Source organism: Alligator mississippiensis, chromosome 1 (assembly GCF_030867095.1).
Source record: "Alligator mississippiensis isolate rAllMis1 chromosome 1, rAllMis1, whole genome shotgun sequence".
NCBI lineage: Eukaryota > Metazoa > Chordata > Crocodylia > Alligatoridae > Alligator > Alligator mississippiensis.
Window position 1 is genome coordinate 190582477 of NC_081824.1, and position 16879 is coordinate 190599355.

Here is a 16879-nt window from a genome sequence, read left to right on the forward strand (position 1 = left end):
CTGGAATCAACTTCCAAGAGAAGTGGTGCTGGCTCCTACCCTGGGGGTCTTTAAGAGGAGGCTGGAGGAACATCTTGCTGGGGTTATTTGATCCCAATACTTTTTCCTGCTATGGCAGGGGGTCGGACTTGATGATCTGCTCAGGTCCCTTCCGACCCTACCAACTAGGAAACATGTTAATAGATCGAAAATTGGAGAATCACTTTGGCTGCTGACAGATTGGGAGGGAGTGGGGGAGGGAGGAGGAAGAGGAAAGGTGGGCTTTACCAGAAGAGGCAGCATCTTAGTTTGACATGGCTTGCCCAACATCTGTATAGATCAGGTGCTTCTGTGAAGCTTTTTGGTATTTTCATCTAATAGCCGATTCAATCAAAAAGCCCTACGGAAGTGCCCAATCTATACAGATGTTGAGTGAGCCAGGTCAAACTAATGCAATGCCTCTTCTGGGCATGCGCTGGGCTCAGCCTGACATCAAGCAGAGTTTTAAAGTAAGTGCTGTTTTTGGAGGGGAGAGGCTTACATCTGTAAGCAGCCTTTGTTTTCTGCTACAGAATCTTTCATGTCACAAGCGAAATAAAATTTGATTTATGAAGTGCAGGAATTCCTCATGACTCATAATTCTCAGAGGATATCCTTTCTATACCCAATAACAGGAAAAGATCCATGCAAGATGTGATGCCTCAATTCAGAAAGAATAAGGATGTAGTGAGGAGAGTCACTTAACATTACAGCATATATTTCAGATTTGCTTAAAGAAAAGCCATAACCTACAGGTTGCTGTGCCCTTTTTACTTTCTGTGAAAATGTATCGTATTCATTATATGTGAACAACAACAACCCATCAACAGTAAAGTAGGGAACTACAGTTGAAGCTTTTGAAGGCCCAAACTGCAGTTATTTCTATATGGTTGGACTAAGCCACTGAATTTCAATAAATTTGAGACAGGGCACTGCTTCATTACTTTTAAAAAAAATTTGACATCATCCTGGTTAAGTATCACTGCTGTGTTGCCCCAGCTTACCTCAGTGGTTCTCAAGCAGGGTGCTGCCATTGCCACCACCATGGCCATGGCCAGGTGGAACTGCCCCATGTTCCTCATGCACAACCAGATAAACCTAATGCAAGCAAAAATGCCTGCTTTTGCTGCAGCACTTCTCAGTCTAGCCCCCTCAGTGCTCCTTCTGGAGACACAGGGCACCTATACATGTGCAGGGAGGCTGCTCCAATATGCTGTAATTATATCCAGGTCCAGATTAACACATAGGCAAACATACCTAGGGTCCTGAGCTGTGGCACAAATAGCCCCATCTGCCTCCCTTCCCCTCTTAGCCTATGCAGGTCTTACCGCTGTGGTGGCTCCAAGCCTCGCTCCCCACAGGCAGCAGTGCTAGGGTGTACAAGGAGGTCTTGACTGGCCCAAGGCCCACGAGTTTGCCTAGGGCCTCACTAAAAAGTGTTAATCTGGCCCTAATTAGAGCACATCGGAGGAGGACATTCAATTAATTGAGTCTGCTGGAGTGTGGAAATTACTGCACTCCAGCAGCCTCTAGCATCATGTGCATCAGCATCCCCGTGCTGAAAAGTGGTGGCAGGGGCACTAACTAAAGCTCGTTCGACAAGCTTAGTTAAAGCACTCCCACCACCATTCTTCGACATGGGGATGCTGATCCACATGACATGCTGCGCACTCTTGGAGCCGCTGTAATTGAAGTGCACCTCCCCACACGCCCTGGAGCAAGTGTATAAACGCCTACAGTTCCACCAGGCTTGCATGCCTGTTTCGGGGGCAACAGCAGACCAAAACAAGCTGCAACAAAAAGGCAGCCACTCATGTCTGCTTTAGGCTGTTCTGGCTGTGCTTGATCATGGAGCAGTTGCAGCTGGATGCTGCTGGTGCAGGGCCCATGCCACAGCACCCCTAAAAGGATGTTTCATAGTTTGACATCATAGTTGTCATCATATGTTGCATCACTGAAATGGATTACAACTTTGATTGCTGAGGCCAGTGGTTAAGGCAGGCAACCAGTGACTGCAAGGTGTTGGCAAATGCAAGAGTCAGCAGAATAAGTCTGGGAGGAGCAAGGACAAGGATTTTACTCTGTTCAGACAGCTGTGCACAGGGATGAGATGAGCACCTGGCTACTACTTTAAAAAGCAGTTTCCCCACTATGCTTCAATCCCCTTTGTCCTGCCACATCTTTCCTACAAGCAGCAAAAAAAGAGCCTCACTAATTCACACTGTTAATTAAAAGACCCACTGCAATTTACCTACTAACTGGTTTGAATTAGTTAACAGCAAACAAAAGATACCATAAAATAAAATGCACTTCTCTCACTCGAAATATGTAGATCAGGTTTATTCATTTTAGCCTATCAATACTCATTCTTGTATAAATAGGTCTCAAAAATATTACAGATATGAATACCACACTTTATTAGTATTGTTTCATTGCATCTTGAAAGTGTCTACCAGCTCTTTAAGCCAGGTAATTCTTAACTGACATACAATTCTTATCATCATACAACCCTGCAGTACAAAACACTACCCCAAGTTCTTTCTAATCTCCTTGTTGAGAAGAGTATTATATGATTAGATTTGATCTCTTGCTAAAATGGATCTTGAAATAAACAAACAACCCAGGTGCCTACTTTATAGAGAGGCCAACTTACTCCTCTCCTTGCCAGACTGGGAACTAATCCTAGTCACGCAGTTACTTAAGTGGGCTAAATTACTAAGTTAACTATTTTAGTTTTACCACATTTTAATCGAAGTTTCTAGTAGCCATTGGTCAGTTATCTGCACTCCTGTCCCAGAACAACACTGAGAAAGAGATAGGAAATGAGATCACTGCAGATTAAGTGTGGACTGACTTTAGTAGTTCCTGTACTGGCAGCAGTGTGACCTCAGGAGGTCAATTGTCACCACGCTAAAAGGACGGCAGGGGGTGGGAACCTAGTTAGGTTCAACTTTAAGATGGATCTTAATAAGTTTATGAACATGGTTGTCTTGAGCTAACAAGGGAGTGGACTCTATGACTGGTATGGTCCCTTCCAACCCCCACATTCCATAATTCAGGTTTTTTTTCAGGCTGTCTTTTCTTCCCAGATAGGGGCATCAAATGAAATGGACCACTGTTTCTCATCTGATTTTTAGTTGGTCACACTGTTTTTTGTTTGTTTGTTTGGTTTATTTATTTATTTAAGTAAGGTGTGCATGCACAATCATTTAAAACTAATATTTCATAACCATTTCAAATTATGCCCACCACAAACACTGGACTTAGTAAAAAAAATAACCAATTCTGAACTTCTTATGTAATAATCAATATGTATTATTAATAACTGTAATAGCCATATGTACAAATTGTTAAGTAATTGCAAATGAAAGCTATTCAACCTTTTAGAAAAAAGGTTTGATTCTTTCAAAAATAGGTTCAGCATCAATCAGTTTTCCAACAGCTTTCAAGTAGCAAGCATTCAGTGAATATATACAGGCATACTTAAAACAATAAAAAGTATTAATTTTAAAGGAGATGAAGAACAGAGAGGACTGCATGACTGGTAAAATAGTATTGAGCTGATCTTTTATATATTTCATAGACATTAGGGCTAGAAGGGACCTTGAAGATCATCAAGTCCAGCCCCCTGCCCCAGGGGCAGGAAGTGATCTAGGGTGAAAGGATCCCAGCAAGATAAGCATCCAATTGTTGCTTGAATGAGTCCAGAGTAGGTGCCTGCACCGCTTCTGGAGGGCGTCTATTCTAGGCCTCGGGGGCTCGGACAGTAAAGAAGTTTTTCTTTATGTCCAGCCTAAAACGGTCATAATTTCTTAATCTTCTCTAAAATACTGATGGTCTCAATCTTAAAATGTAACTAAATATGCAAATTATTTTTATGTAACTATTTATATTTCTACCGTAATGTTTTCTGGATTGCACAATACACTATTTTAAACACAACAAAATCTGAATTCTTATCCATGCACGCACATAAATGCAGGTTACCTGCATCCAATAGCATACCAATAAGTGTATTTCCAAATCATTAAATGTGTTGGTATAGCATTTGTCTCCGGTTTTAGATTTTGCAGTACAATATTGAATGAAAATCTACACATGAAAGGACAACGCAGTAGTTAAAGGTAACCTACAAAGAAATGGGACTTCGCTCTTTTTGGTTCTTTATGAATGTGTAAGAGTCTCCCTATTCAATATGGGAGTATTTCAGATCCATTTAAAGTAGAATGCTGGAATTAAAGTCTGGTAATATTGTCATTAAGAACCAGAGAGAAAAGTTATTGTTTGTTACTTTGTTTAGAACAAGTGTCTACTAACAGCTATTTAGCTTCAATTACCAATTAAAATTTTGAGTAATGACAGACTGACACACTTACACACTCCTTTCAATTAGAAAGTTAAATGCTAGCAATATTTCTTCTACTGCCCACTGATCTTCTATTAAAAACAGAGACTTGACCTTGACAGTCTTTTCAAGATTAAAGAACACACTTCCCCCTCCTTGTTAAAAAATAAAGCAAAAACAAACAACCACTTGTACAAAATAAGGAGGCAAAAAAAATGAGTGAGGATTGTGGCATTTAAGTCATCTGCATGTCAGTTCAAGATGAATTGTTACAGATTATTCCATTCAACATACCTTGCACTGCAAGAAGCTGCTCTTCTGTGGTCCAACGGGCATTGATTTTCTGATTAGTCTATTAAAAAGTTAGAGAAGTTGCACAGAGATTGTTAAAGTACACTCTGAAAAAAAACTGTAGAATACATGAAAATAAAAAAGTTAATTTCAGCTAAATCATGTAAGTTTACTATGAAGACATATCCCTCCAGCCAATAAATCATGAATTTAGATTATGAATTCTATCTTAAATTTACTAAAAAGGAAGGAGTATTTGGATTACTGTTTAATTTAGATTAGGGCTGTCAAACTATTAAAAAATTTGATCACGATTAGCTGTGCGATTAAAAAACAATTAGTTTCAATTAATCGCGATTTTAATCGCAGCTAAAACCACAAAATTATGCAGGTACTTTGTATGGCAGAGAGGTGGGGTGTTTATGGAGTTTGGAGGCCGGGGTGGAGGGACCCCCGCATGCTCAGTAGGATGCCCAATCTGAGCAGGATCTCTGCAGAGCTGCCCTGAGCTTGGAGTGTGCGCCACCATCCGAGCATAGCCCCAGCAGTGGTAGGCTTACCTTGCCCTCACCCCAGCAACGGTGGCTGTGGGCAGACCGGCCTGGGGGAAGCTGCTCTGATCTGGGCCCAAACTTCCCCGTCTACTTGCTCAGTGGGGTCCCAGGTGGTCCCAACCTTGCAGCCCAGCGCCTCCTTCCCCAAACCCCCAGTGCTGCCAGCCCACCTGCAGGTGGGTGTGCCCCGCCACCCGCCTTCCTGCTGCAGCCGCCTGGAGCCTGTATCCCACCAAGACTCATCACAGCAGGTCTGGCTGGCATCCTCAGGCCCCATGGCTTGGGCTTGGGGCAGAATGCCCAGGGACCCCCCCAGGCCTGAAAGCGGTTTGTGCCGGAGCTCCCTGGCAGTCCTGACCTGCCCTAAGCCTGAGGTGTGGGGCCTGAGGGTGCCAAGGCAGCCCTGCCACAGCTCAGCACTGCCTTCCCCAACGCCCTGGTGCTGCCAGCCCAGCTGCTCAGGGCCCTGGATGGGGGCTGCGCATGGATGTGCCCTCCTCCCCACCCCTTCTGCTGCAGCCACCCAAAGCCCCTGCCCAGGCTGCCCTACAGCTCCTCTGCACTGCCACCGCTGCCCCACTGGGTGGCCTGGAAGTGGCAGTGATGGCAGGAGGGCAGGCTCCAAAACCACATGCGCTATTGTGTTAATTTTTTTAATGTGTTAATTGGTTCTTGCGTTAATTGTGCACGTTAACAGCAATTAAACCGAGAGCCCTATTTTAGACCTAGATTTCTTTGACAGCTTTCCCTAGATCTTAATGCAGTCTTTGATATCTATAGTGCTACTGGTGATCAGTATTTTCTATTGTTCAAAATACAATTTTATTCCAACTTGACTGCATACCCATTCACAGGGAAGTTGTTTCAGTAGTAAGAAAGAAACCTATTAATTTAATGAAAAATAACAGATAGCGCAAGATTATTGGAAAACATGGACAGAGGGCACTTTAAAAAAAAAAAAAAAAGAAAAGAGCCAACAGTTTTGTCATCAAAAGTAGTTCTTTGTAGGGCACTGACTGCTGTACAGTCCTCTTTTGTAATTGTGACAATCTTTTACCATTTATATATATATTAAGGAATAGCATATTTTGCTGATTTCTTCTAGAGACCAGTCACCCCTACCATTACATAACTTATATTCCATTTAAAAAGTACATCTGAAATGCAACACTGTACAGCAGCAAATGACTCAAACTTATGTATTATTATATCTACTCAACAACTGAAAGTACACTGGCACAAGTTTTAGCACTTTGTACTTATTTACCTCAGGTGGTTTGAATTCTTCTATCCCGCCTTCCATTTTCTGTTTAAGTGCACTGTTTACTTGCTTAGCATTTTGAACCTTGGTCAAAAACAACAAAGTTAATCAGCTCCACAAAGAAAGTTGATCACTTTACACACATATCTTCACTAGGATTGCCACAAGTGTACCTCCTAAGTTAGAGAGAGAAACATTATGGTTTAAGGCTCCTCTACTTTTAACTGCATCTTCACAAACGCATGCTATCCTGGAGAGAAAGACAAAAAACTATTTAAACAGCCTTTCCAAAGACAGTGATCTCATGTTTGTCTAGCAGGATGATGAACCAGGGAAAAAAAAGTTACAATAAATCTTCACAAAATTACCCAAAACCCACATAGGAAATGAAATAATACAAAATGCTCCAAACAAGGAAATTTTAAAAACCAAAACATGAAAAATGTTGAGCGAGACCAACTGTATATGTAACTTTTTTTTTTTTTAAAGGCTAAATTCTTCCTTCCTCCCCTATAATGACTTTTTGAAGGAAAAAAAATAATTTCCAGCTACCTTCCTAATGCAGTCTAGTTTTACTGGTGACAGGTTAGCCATGATCTCCTGATATGCTGTATGGTGGAATTATTACATCCATTTAGAGGTTGAGAACTTTACAGAAGGGGTAGCTTTTACCTCCCACTTAACACATTCCTGTTAACAGAGTTTATAGTTGGCACAGAAGTGATCGACAGATGGCTGCATATATGCCAGAAGAGATCTGCATACTGCAGAACAGAGCCATATGAGTGCCTGAATGTGTGGGAGGATGTTTTGCAAATCTGATGAAGAGAATGGATTAAATGCAGCAGAAACTACAGATCTCAAATGCTGCATCCACTAGATCACTTGGATGGAGGGGAGTAGTATAGAAAGCCAGGTGGTAAATGTTATATCACCTAAACAGAAGCCAGAAAGTCATACAAAGAAACAACACTATTCAAAGTTCCTTTATTGTTTATAGGTAACTTCATAAATGAATCTCTTCCACTCCTTTCTTTGGTCTTATAATTTTTTCCACGGATATTCCATTGAGTATAAAGTCAGATACAGTACTAGAATCTTATTCCATCTCATTTTCCGTTATACAACCCCCCCCCCCCCCAACAACTGCTCAAGGTTTAAGCAATTTTTTAGACATGGATAGTTTTTCTTTATTTTACCCTCAATAACAGGAGTGGAGCATTTAAAAAAAAAAAAAAAAAAAAAAAAGACAACAACCGAGTAGAACTAGCAAGCTAGAAGGACCAATTTAACAAGTCTCCCTATAGAAAGGGATTAGGACAATACATCTTTCAAGTACAAAAGGTTTGAAGCAAACAAAAAATGAAGCAGATAACCCAAGATACCTGTCGCTTCAATGAGATTAGCTCCATATCCAGCTGTCTAAGAATTGTATTGGCAGCATTGGGACTACAGGAAACTGCAAGCACATCTTCCTGGGTCAGATACATGCCCTTGGGTGGACGACACTTAGAACGCTGAGAGTGATGGCGGTGCTGTAAGCTCTGATACTCTCTTCTACCCAGCCCTATTTTGCTGGTTTGAACAGGCTGTTCATTATTGCCCTTAAATTTACAAGAGATAGGTGATTAAAGGATACAGCAAAATATACACACTTTTTTTTTTTTTTTAAATAAAAGATTTACATAAACAAGAAAAAAAAACTATAAAAAGAGAAGGGCATTAAAGCATTGTTGCTGATGTTTTGCTATCACATTAGCTGTTGGACAGGCCTGCCGTCAGCCTTTAAGAAGTTTTTATTTGTCTCAAAAGTTTAAAGCTTGGCTCCATACCACTCTAATTGTATTTTCAAACTGTGTTAGAATTATTAGCATGCATATTACTACAAAAAGGGAGGGGGGAGAGTCAGGAAATTTTTGTTCATTAGAAGGTATCAATTGAAAGATGTTTTATGTTTTATTACATTCCTATGAAGGTTGCCTAGCATCTCTCCATTATAAAGCTGTTTTCAGCTGCTTAAAATATTGCCAAACTTCAGCTGCCCCAGCTTCAGTTTTCCATGTAGCCCTTTGTCTCAGGCTGATTTTTTTTTTTTTTTTTTAAAGACTTCAGCCCAAACGGTTCAGTTGTTTTCAGAAGCAAGGACAGAGGAAGGTATATTTTTTTCAACACAGAAGATTTCATTGCCATAAGGCATGCCTGAGCTTCAACATATACTTACACTGACAAAAATATGTACATACAACCCCACAGAACATGCTCCCTCCTGACCAGACACGTAGGGATGAAGGTGATCTTTCCCTTTAGTGGCTGCTTCAGGGGCTCAAGTGGCACTAGGCACTTGGAACAGCTTAGAGGAAGAAGCTATGGGTTTCAGATGTAGAGAAGCCAAAAGCCAGATCTAGGAGAAACTGAGGGGTAGGTGCTAGGACCTGCAGAAAATGACATGGTCCGGTTTGCATGGGTATGCATGGGGGAAGGATGAATGATCAGGTAAAGAAGTGGGAGGAAACAGGAATGGGAGCCAACAGCTGAAACAAGACTCACAGAGCAAGCTGAGGTACTGGGATGAAGAAAAGTCACTGGCTGGGCAGATACTGGGGCAAGGACTGACAGAAGCTGGGGGGGGGGAAACAAGATTGGAAGCCAGCATGTACACACGTTCTGTGTTCATGTACAGGAGCATGGCAAAAAGTCAGAGAACAGTAAAAGGCACGAGGGTCCAGCTAAGCAAAGAGACTGGAAATACGGAATCAGAACACAGAGCCAGTACAGATTGAACCAGGACAAAAATGGCTTCAAAGTTGGATGAAAAGGAAAGCTTCCTTCCAGAGCCTGAAATGAATACCAAATTCTGAGCGTTTCAATTCATAACTAAACAAAAATCATGTAATTCAATACTACTGTAATGCATAAGAATAAAGGGGAAATATCAATTTTGGCCACTCCTGAAACTTCGAGAGCATTTTTAATGCAGGTTGCATGCACAATTTTCTGGGTTAAACAGAAAAACAAAACCCACACAAACTGGAACATTTGCTTTCCCTTCAATTCCATTAGGAGGAATCATTAGCCCCACATGGCTCATCAACAGGGTTGGTACAGTTAAAACCACTGCTTAGACTTCTTCCACTTGCATTACTCAGAGGTACTAGAACAATCACTCTTCACCTGGGCAAAATATTAGGGAACTGGAACACCTTGCTAGAGGGCTTCACAGGCACTTGTTGACAGATCTTGTCATCCATTCCAGGCTCTGCAAGAGTGTTTTCTAATCACAAGGCCTCTTCTATTGATTTACTTTTAACATGACCTTGTCCTAATGCAACTAATCCCAGGCTCCAGTCTTTTGGCTTCTACTGTTAGTTTCAATTTATACCCCTCCCTGCCTCAGTTTCTATTCTAATCCGTCCTCTTCCCCTGTTTTTCTCTGACACATCCTACTTCGTACAGTCAATCCCACTTCTCCTTTCTCCACACAGTTGCTTTGTCAGATCAATGATTCCTCCCCATGTCCTTTACTTTTCTCACCGGTTTCCCATTTTAGTCATCTTAAATGTGTCCCATCCTTTCCTCCTCACCCAGAGCCATCTCCCATATATTCCAATCCCAGACTCACTGGCCTCAGTGTAGTACACTCCCCAATTCAATTTTTGTCCATTTTACATTTGAATCAGATGGCTTCCCCCTTCATTTTGTCTGCACACACAGAAACAAGTTGCATAGGATAATAGAAAAGTAGGGCTGAAAAGGATCTCATAAAGACATCTAGTCCAGTCCTCTGCTCAAGGCAGGATCATCCCAGACTAAACCATCCTAACCAAGTGCCTGTCTAACTTGCTTTCGAGAACTTCCAAGGATGGAAATCCCACAACTTCTTTAGGTAGCCTGTTCCAATGCTTGACTACCCTCATGATCAGAAGTGCCTCCTAATCTCCAAACTAAATTTCTCCCGCTTCAAGTCAGGCCATTGCTCCTAGTCCTGTCCTCTATGGCCACTGAGAAAAGTCCATCTCCATGCTCTCTGTAATTGCCCTTCAGGTATTTGAAGGCTCTTATCAAATCCCTATTCAGTCTTCTCTTCTGACTAAAATAATCCTAGGACTTTCAGTCTTTCCTCAGAAATTTTACCTCCCGGTCTCCTAATTATTTTTGTTGCTCTGTGCTGGATTCTTTCCAAACTGTCCATATCCTTTTTGAAGTGTGGGGCTCAAAACTGGACAAAGTACACCAAGTAAAGCCTCATCAGTGCCTAATAGAGCAGAGGAATCTTTTCATTTGACTTGCAAATGACATTTTTGTTAATACAACTCAGGATGCTGTTGGCTTTTTTGGCAGCAAGAGCATACTGTTGGCTCATATTCAGCTTATTGTCCACTATAGCCCCCAGGTCTGGAGCACTGCAGCCTAGTCTGTATTTGTACGCGACTATTCTGTCCCATGGTGCAAGACTCTGCACTTCTCCTTGCTGAATCTCATCTGACTCACTGCAGACCGTCTCCATCTTATTCAGGTTATTCTGAATCCTAACCCTACTCTACAGAGTGTCTTGCAGCTCTACCCAACTTGGTATCAAAATAACACCATGCATGATCAATCACTCTGAGAGGATGCTACACATGGCAAAGTCTGATCAGCAGAAGCAGCTGCAAGAGGCTCAAAACTGCTCCAAGAAGGCAGACTTCACAGATTTTAGCTGTTTAGCCCCACCAAGTCTTCAAGCATGAGAAAAATTGGCATTTGGCTAGCATGGTAGATTTTCAAAAAAGACATGCCTAACATTAAAGGCTGTATTCCTCTGCCAAACTAAGAGAATACTACGGAGCCTCACAGAGAAAATACACTGAAAAAAAATCGAGAGTTCTGATCAGCATTCTTCTAAAAACAGAACAAAATAAAACAAAAAAAAAAACCCAAAGAAAAAACCCTGCATAGCCTGAAGACGAAAAACCATGAACCTCAGAAGTTTCAGCACAAATTAGGTGCACATAAATAACTGACAACAAGGTTTAATGAAATATGATTGACAATGTTAATGACACTCCACCTATAGTTACATTAAGGTCCCTAACTTTTTAAAAGTTAAATAGCAAAGTCTAAAAATGTTACAAAACACTGGCATTAAAGATGGTTTCTTCACACTTTCTAATTTTTAGGGCTTGACTTCACAACCTTATTAATGTTCTTTTACCATGCGTGTATCTAATACAGACACCTCTCTGGGAATAAATCCCTTGATTTCAGTTACGTATTATACTGCATGAATTCCCAAGTTCTTATGGTTTGTCACTAGCGGCCACAAAGTTTACAGCCATGTGGATGAGGAGTAAGCCCTAACTTCCATGTTAGCTCACCTACTTCAGCATTTACATTTTATTGTTTTTCCTCTTTTCAATCTTTTGCCATCCAAAACTGTCATCAGCATAATACTGTATATGGGTTCCTCTTCTTCCTAATCTCTATGAGAAAGAGGAAATGTGTATATTATATTTCTCTCCCTCCCATATTTGAATCTACCTTAAGTGTCTTGTGGAAGTTAGAAGATATGCTTTAGATGAGGGGTTTTCAACCTTTTTGGATCAGTGTACCCCTGGCATCCAGACGTGGAACAGGGGGTGACATGTAACTGAATGTGGAACGGCAGCAGCTGCCTCATGCAAGCTTCCCCTACTCCCCCCCCCCCCGGCTGGGCAGGCAGCACTTACGTAGCAGCATGGGATGGTGCGTGGCAGCGCTCCATTGTTGTGTACCCCCAGGGCCTTCTCAAGTATGCCTGGGGGGTACACATACCCCCAGCTGACAACCCTTGCTGTAGATCAAAGCCAATTTAAAAAAAGACTCTAAACATCTTTTGATGATGCCAGTTACCACTGATTTTGGTACAATACCCTAAAAGCAGCAATTCCAGAAATCTTCACTGAATTAAGTTGTGGATGCACCTATTTTTATTGTACAAATATGATGCACTTTATGCCATCAGGCTAGTTTGTTCCAACAGTAAAGCAAATACAATGCTACCCTTTCACAGTCTGATTTACAAGCTTATCAAATGCCATCTTTAAAAAGTTGCTAGGCTGCTTGCCCTCAACTCCCATTGAATAGCTATTCTAGAACCCAATTCCTTTGATAAATTAGAAATCTGATTTCCAGCCTAAAGTTTATTCACAGACAATTTACACACATTTGTTCCTGTGCCAGCACTTTTTTTAGCTTAAAATAATTCTTTATCCTCCTGCATATTAGTGTAGAGGGCAATCATTCTCCACGTAGCCTTCAGTTTCCTAAACTAAACAGCTTAACTAGTTTTAGGGCCAAATCCAAAATTAGATTCAGCTGCCTAAAAATCAGAATCTAGACAGACCTCTGCTCACCAGCTGTTTAAACCTGTGAAACTTAAACCTTATTAGTTATTTTTCCACCAGACAAGACAGTTGTTCCCTCAGAAACTGCAGTTCTGCATTCAGGACACCTGCAGAACTATCCTGATCTGAACAGCATCCAAGTTTTCCCAAGAAGCTCAATTTTGTAGGACTACTCTGAGCACACTTACAAAGCAGCCACTTTCACTCAAGGAGGGAGAGGTCTCCCTCTCCCAAAATGCCAGCTAGAGGTCTTGCAATTAGATTAAGTGGGAGACTTGAGTTATAGACCTGACTGTGCCTAGTGGCATTCAAGCCTGCCTCTCCCAGGAGAGTAACCTAATCGCTAGCTTACAGGTTTGCCTGCAAGAGGCTACATCCAGCACTCCTGATGAAGTTGAGTCATTGTGTGGTGATGAATGCAAGACTTGTAGGGCCAAGAGTAAAGCAAGAGGGATGACTCCATGAGCACAGTGATTAGGTCTTTCAGATGCATGGAAATAGAATGCACAAACACAGTCAATGGATAAAAACAAGTCCTGACAGCATGGACAAGAACCCAGGACTCCATTTCCTATCTCATGTTAAATACTAGCCTACAGAATCTAGCTCCCTCTTGCAGACTTTTTCTGTCCCCACAGATATCATATTTCTTTTTTGCAAAACCGATTCTTTAAGCAAGAGGGATGTTCCCAACCAACCTACCCTGCAGCCTGGTGGGATTAGAGCACTCACTGGGGTAGAGGGCAGGGGTAAGGAGGAAGTCCCATGGGATTAGAGCATTCCATGGAAGGGGCAGCGTGGGGGAAGACAGACATAGGATTTAATTCTGTCCCAAGATTGAGGAAATTTAAACCTTGCTTCCCACTTCCAGGGCAAGTGATGCAACCCAGGGGCATCAAAACTCAACTTGCTTCTACTCTACATATGCCACTTGTCAAAAAAGGGTTGTGTAGCTGCTCTTAGGTCCTGAGGGGACATGCTCCTGACAGCATTGCTCTAATGGTGACTGCAGGAATTCTTTTAGCACAAAATATAAGGAGTGGGAAAAAGTGGAGTGGTCTGGTTTCTCAGCAGCAGGTTTGGAGTCACCATGGAAGCAGCAGAGAAATACCCTTAAGCCTTATCTTGGTATGGGAGACTCTCCATTCCTCTGTTCATCATGGTAGCCCATCTCTGCCCTGGTTCTGCCTGAATCTATCTTTCTTGAACATGGGCAACCTGTATCTCAGTACTGTATGCAGTACAAGTGTACCAAGGTGAAACCACCTTCAAAAAAAAAAAAAAACAACAAAAAACAAAAAACAAAGAAGAAGAGAAAAGAAAAGGACATATATGCTTTCCTGCACTCCTGAATTGAGGCCATATAAACAATCCAAGCATCCCTTCAGCTAGTCTTGACACTTATTTCAATAAATTTCATTAGCGCATTATTAAGCCTTCTTGTAATTTTGAGAGGGGTTCTCAGCTTACAGAAGCTATTTCATGTATAGTATAGGTATCAAAAGGAAAAGTAGATGTGCAATCCCCCAAAGGGCTGGGTTATAAAGGATAGCCCATGGCAGAAAAAGGTTGCCAATCCCTGTTCTAAGGTCTTTAAATAGTGAGGCAAGTAGAATGCTTAAGATATATCTAAAATGCGCTAAGTTAACAAAACAGCCAAGCTTTGTATATACAAACTACTTCAAATACTGTAGGTATTTTATACTTTAGTCACTCCATTTCAGTAACTTATAGTATTACCTGAAAAAAATAAATATGCTACTCATTAAAAGACAATTGTTCTGTTAAAAATTTTAGTGTCTGTAGAATTAAAGAATAAGGTCATGTCTACCATCACACTTTTTTTAGAACATTACTTACTAAAGCAACAACTGACATGAATTTGTTCAAAATGCTTTTTTATCTAGGACTCTCTCCACTCAACTCATGTGTTAAATCTTACTTCAAGTAGGTTTACTCATTTTAATTAGGAATAGCATGAGTAAAAAGTGGCAAAAAATGGCCTAAGGTACAAAACAACATGGATAACTCCTGAAGGCTTAGAATGAACAAGCTTCTCTTACTTGAAGAAACACCCTTTTAAAGGTTTTAAGCATAACAAAAATGCTTACTGTCCTCAGCATCAGGAAGATAGTTTGGTAAATAGACATTTTACCAAGCAGAGGGCAACTGATTGATAAGAAACATAACTGAGAAGGGCTTATGGAAGTTAGGCAGTGACCAAAGAAGTGTATGTTACAGATTGTACAGCAATTGTTTCCGTAAATGAAGAAACAGTTTAATCCAAATGCCAAAAAACAGATTTTTGATGGAACTTCTTTCCATTCCTATCACGATTCACATTCTTTATATACAACTTCACAAAAAAAGTGTTACTAACATTCATTGTTAGAGTGTTTGTTACCTCCTTTTTGGTTTCTTTTTTGGGATCATAATCACTATCATTTCCATCCATTGGATGTGCTTCTTCCACATCATCATCACTGCACGTAAAACAGATTAGTCATATTGGTTATATTTATCAGTTGTGTTATTTCATTTTTACCAATTAGCAGTTATATAGTTAAAGGAGCAAAGACACACCTTAGTCAGTTATACAGTCATTATAAACAATACAACTAATTATGATTTTGCTAATTTCTTTCTGATATTCAGTGCTTTATAAATATTTCCCTTTGTTAAAAACTATAATAAAGCAGTAATAGCCAAGGTATAAAAGAGTCTTTTGTTGGGAAAAAAATTTTTAAATCTTCTAGGCTGTTTGCAGACCTTACCCCTCACCCCAAACAAACAAACAAAACCAGAAAAAAAAAATTGCTTTACCGGAAGCAGCAGAATATTACTTTACCTCGCCTCTACAGTGTCTGTAAATATCAGGCGCTTCAGCGGGGCTTTTGGCACTTTTAGCTAAAGCTGGTTCAATCAGCTACTAGATAAAAGTACCTAAAAGGCCTCATTAAAGCACCTGATCTTTACAGATGTCAGGTGAACTAGGTTGAAGTAATGTCATGCTTTTTCTGGTCATGTGTGGGACTTGGCACCGGAATGCGCTGAGCTTAGAGTAAAGAGCTTGGGGGGGGGGGGGGGGAGGGGGAAGAAAGGATGTCTGCAAGCACCCCTAGCAACCACCTGTGTACCTTGGCTTCCAGTTTCCCAAAAAGACCAGAGGTATGCAGAAACAGATAGTACTGGTGCTGCATGTTTTTGCAAGAATTTTGAAGTGCTAAAGCAATGGTTCTCAACCAGATTCCTGAGATACAGACGCTACCACTGCAACACACATGCAGTCTTTCTGCACTAGGGCTCTTTGATACTTAGGGACCTACCTAAATTGTGGCAGCAGTTTGCAGTGCAGTGATGATGCCTTTAAACCCTGCTCTTTTTGCTGCATGTGCACCCTTCCACCCCTACCACTGGGTGGCAGAAGGGCAAAAACTGCATGAATAACTAATTTATGGCTTGTTCTGTCATTTGGTTACTGTATTTCATACGAATAAATGAACAGACTTCTAGAAATGTTTCCTCCAGTGCACTTACACTAAGTTTGTACAGCCATACCTGTACCCAAGATTAAGTATCTAGGCCACTTAGTTATTTAAAGAATAAGCAACCTACCTGTCACCTTGATTATTTCTATTAGCTAGTTTTCGAGCCTGTCGATCCATCAAACTTGTCCTAGAACGAGTCTTTTTCCAAGAGTAATAATATTTTACAAGGCTCGCAATGGTTTTGTCTGGAAGCTACAAAAATTAATTCAAATAGAAAAAAAAAAATACAAATAGTATTTATTAACTCCACTCAGTAAAGGTAATTATGCTGAAGTTATAAACAACCATACATAAGAAGTATTATTTAAATGCATGGGTATAAAATATATAAATGCATTTATACCCATGCATAAAGAGAAATCAGTGTCACAGTTTTTTTGCTCTAATCACAAGCCATTTTATGCTTTACCCAAAAAAACCCTCTCATGGTACTTTTGAAAAGAAGTAAGAAACTTACAGTTCCATGAAACTGTAGGTGTAAGAACAGAAATTATGTTTTA

General features: G+C 40.8%; 1 protein-coding gene across 6 annotated transcripts in view; it reads right to left on the minus strand.

Annotated features, from left to right (window-relative positions):
• RCOR3 (REST corepressor 3) overlaps positions 1–16879 on the minus strand; it is a 36729-nt gene that overhangs the window by 6470 nt on the left and 13380 nt on the right. For 4 of the 6 annotated variants that reach the window (XM_014598138.3, XM_014598140.3, XM_014598141.3 and 1 more), the window contains 5 exons: positions 16447–16571; positions 15212–15314; positions 7855–8073; positions 6476–6553; positions 4658–4715 (listed from right to left, as the gene is read on the minus strand). In XM_014598138.3, coding sequence (XP_014453624.1) covers positions 4658–4715; positions 6476–6553; positions 7855–8073; positions 15212–15314; positions 16447–16571 — 583 coding nt within the window. The remainder of the gene's footprint in view (positions 1–4657; positions 4716–6475; positions 6554–7854; positions 8074–15211; positions 15315–16446; positions 16572–16879) is intronic. The other 2 variants (XM_014598139.3, XM_006274099.4) reach the window with 1 other exon arrangement.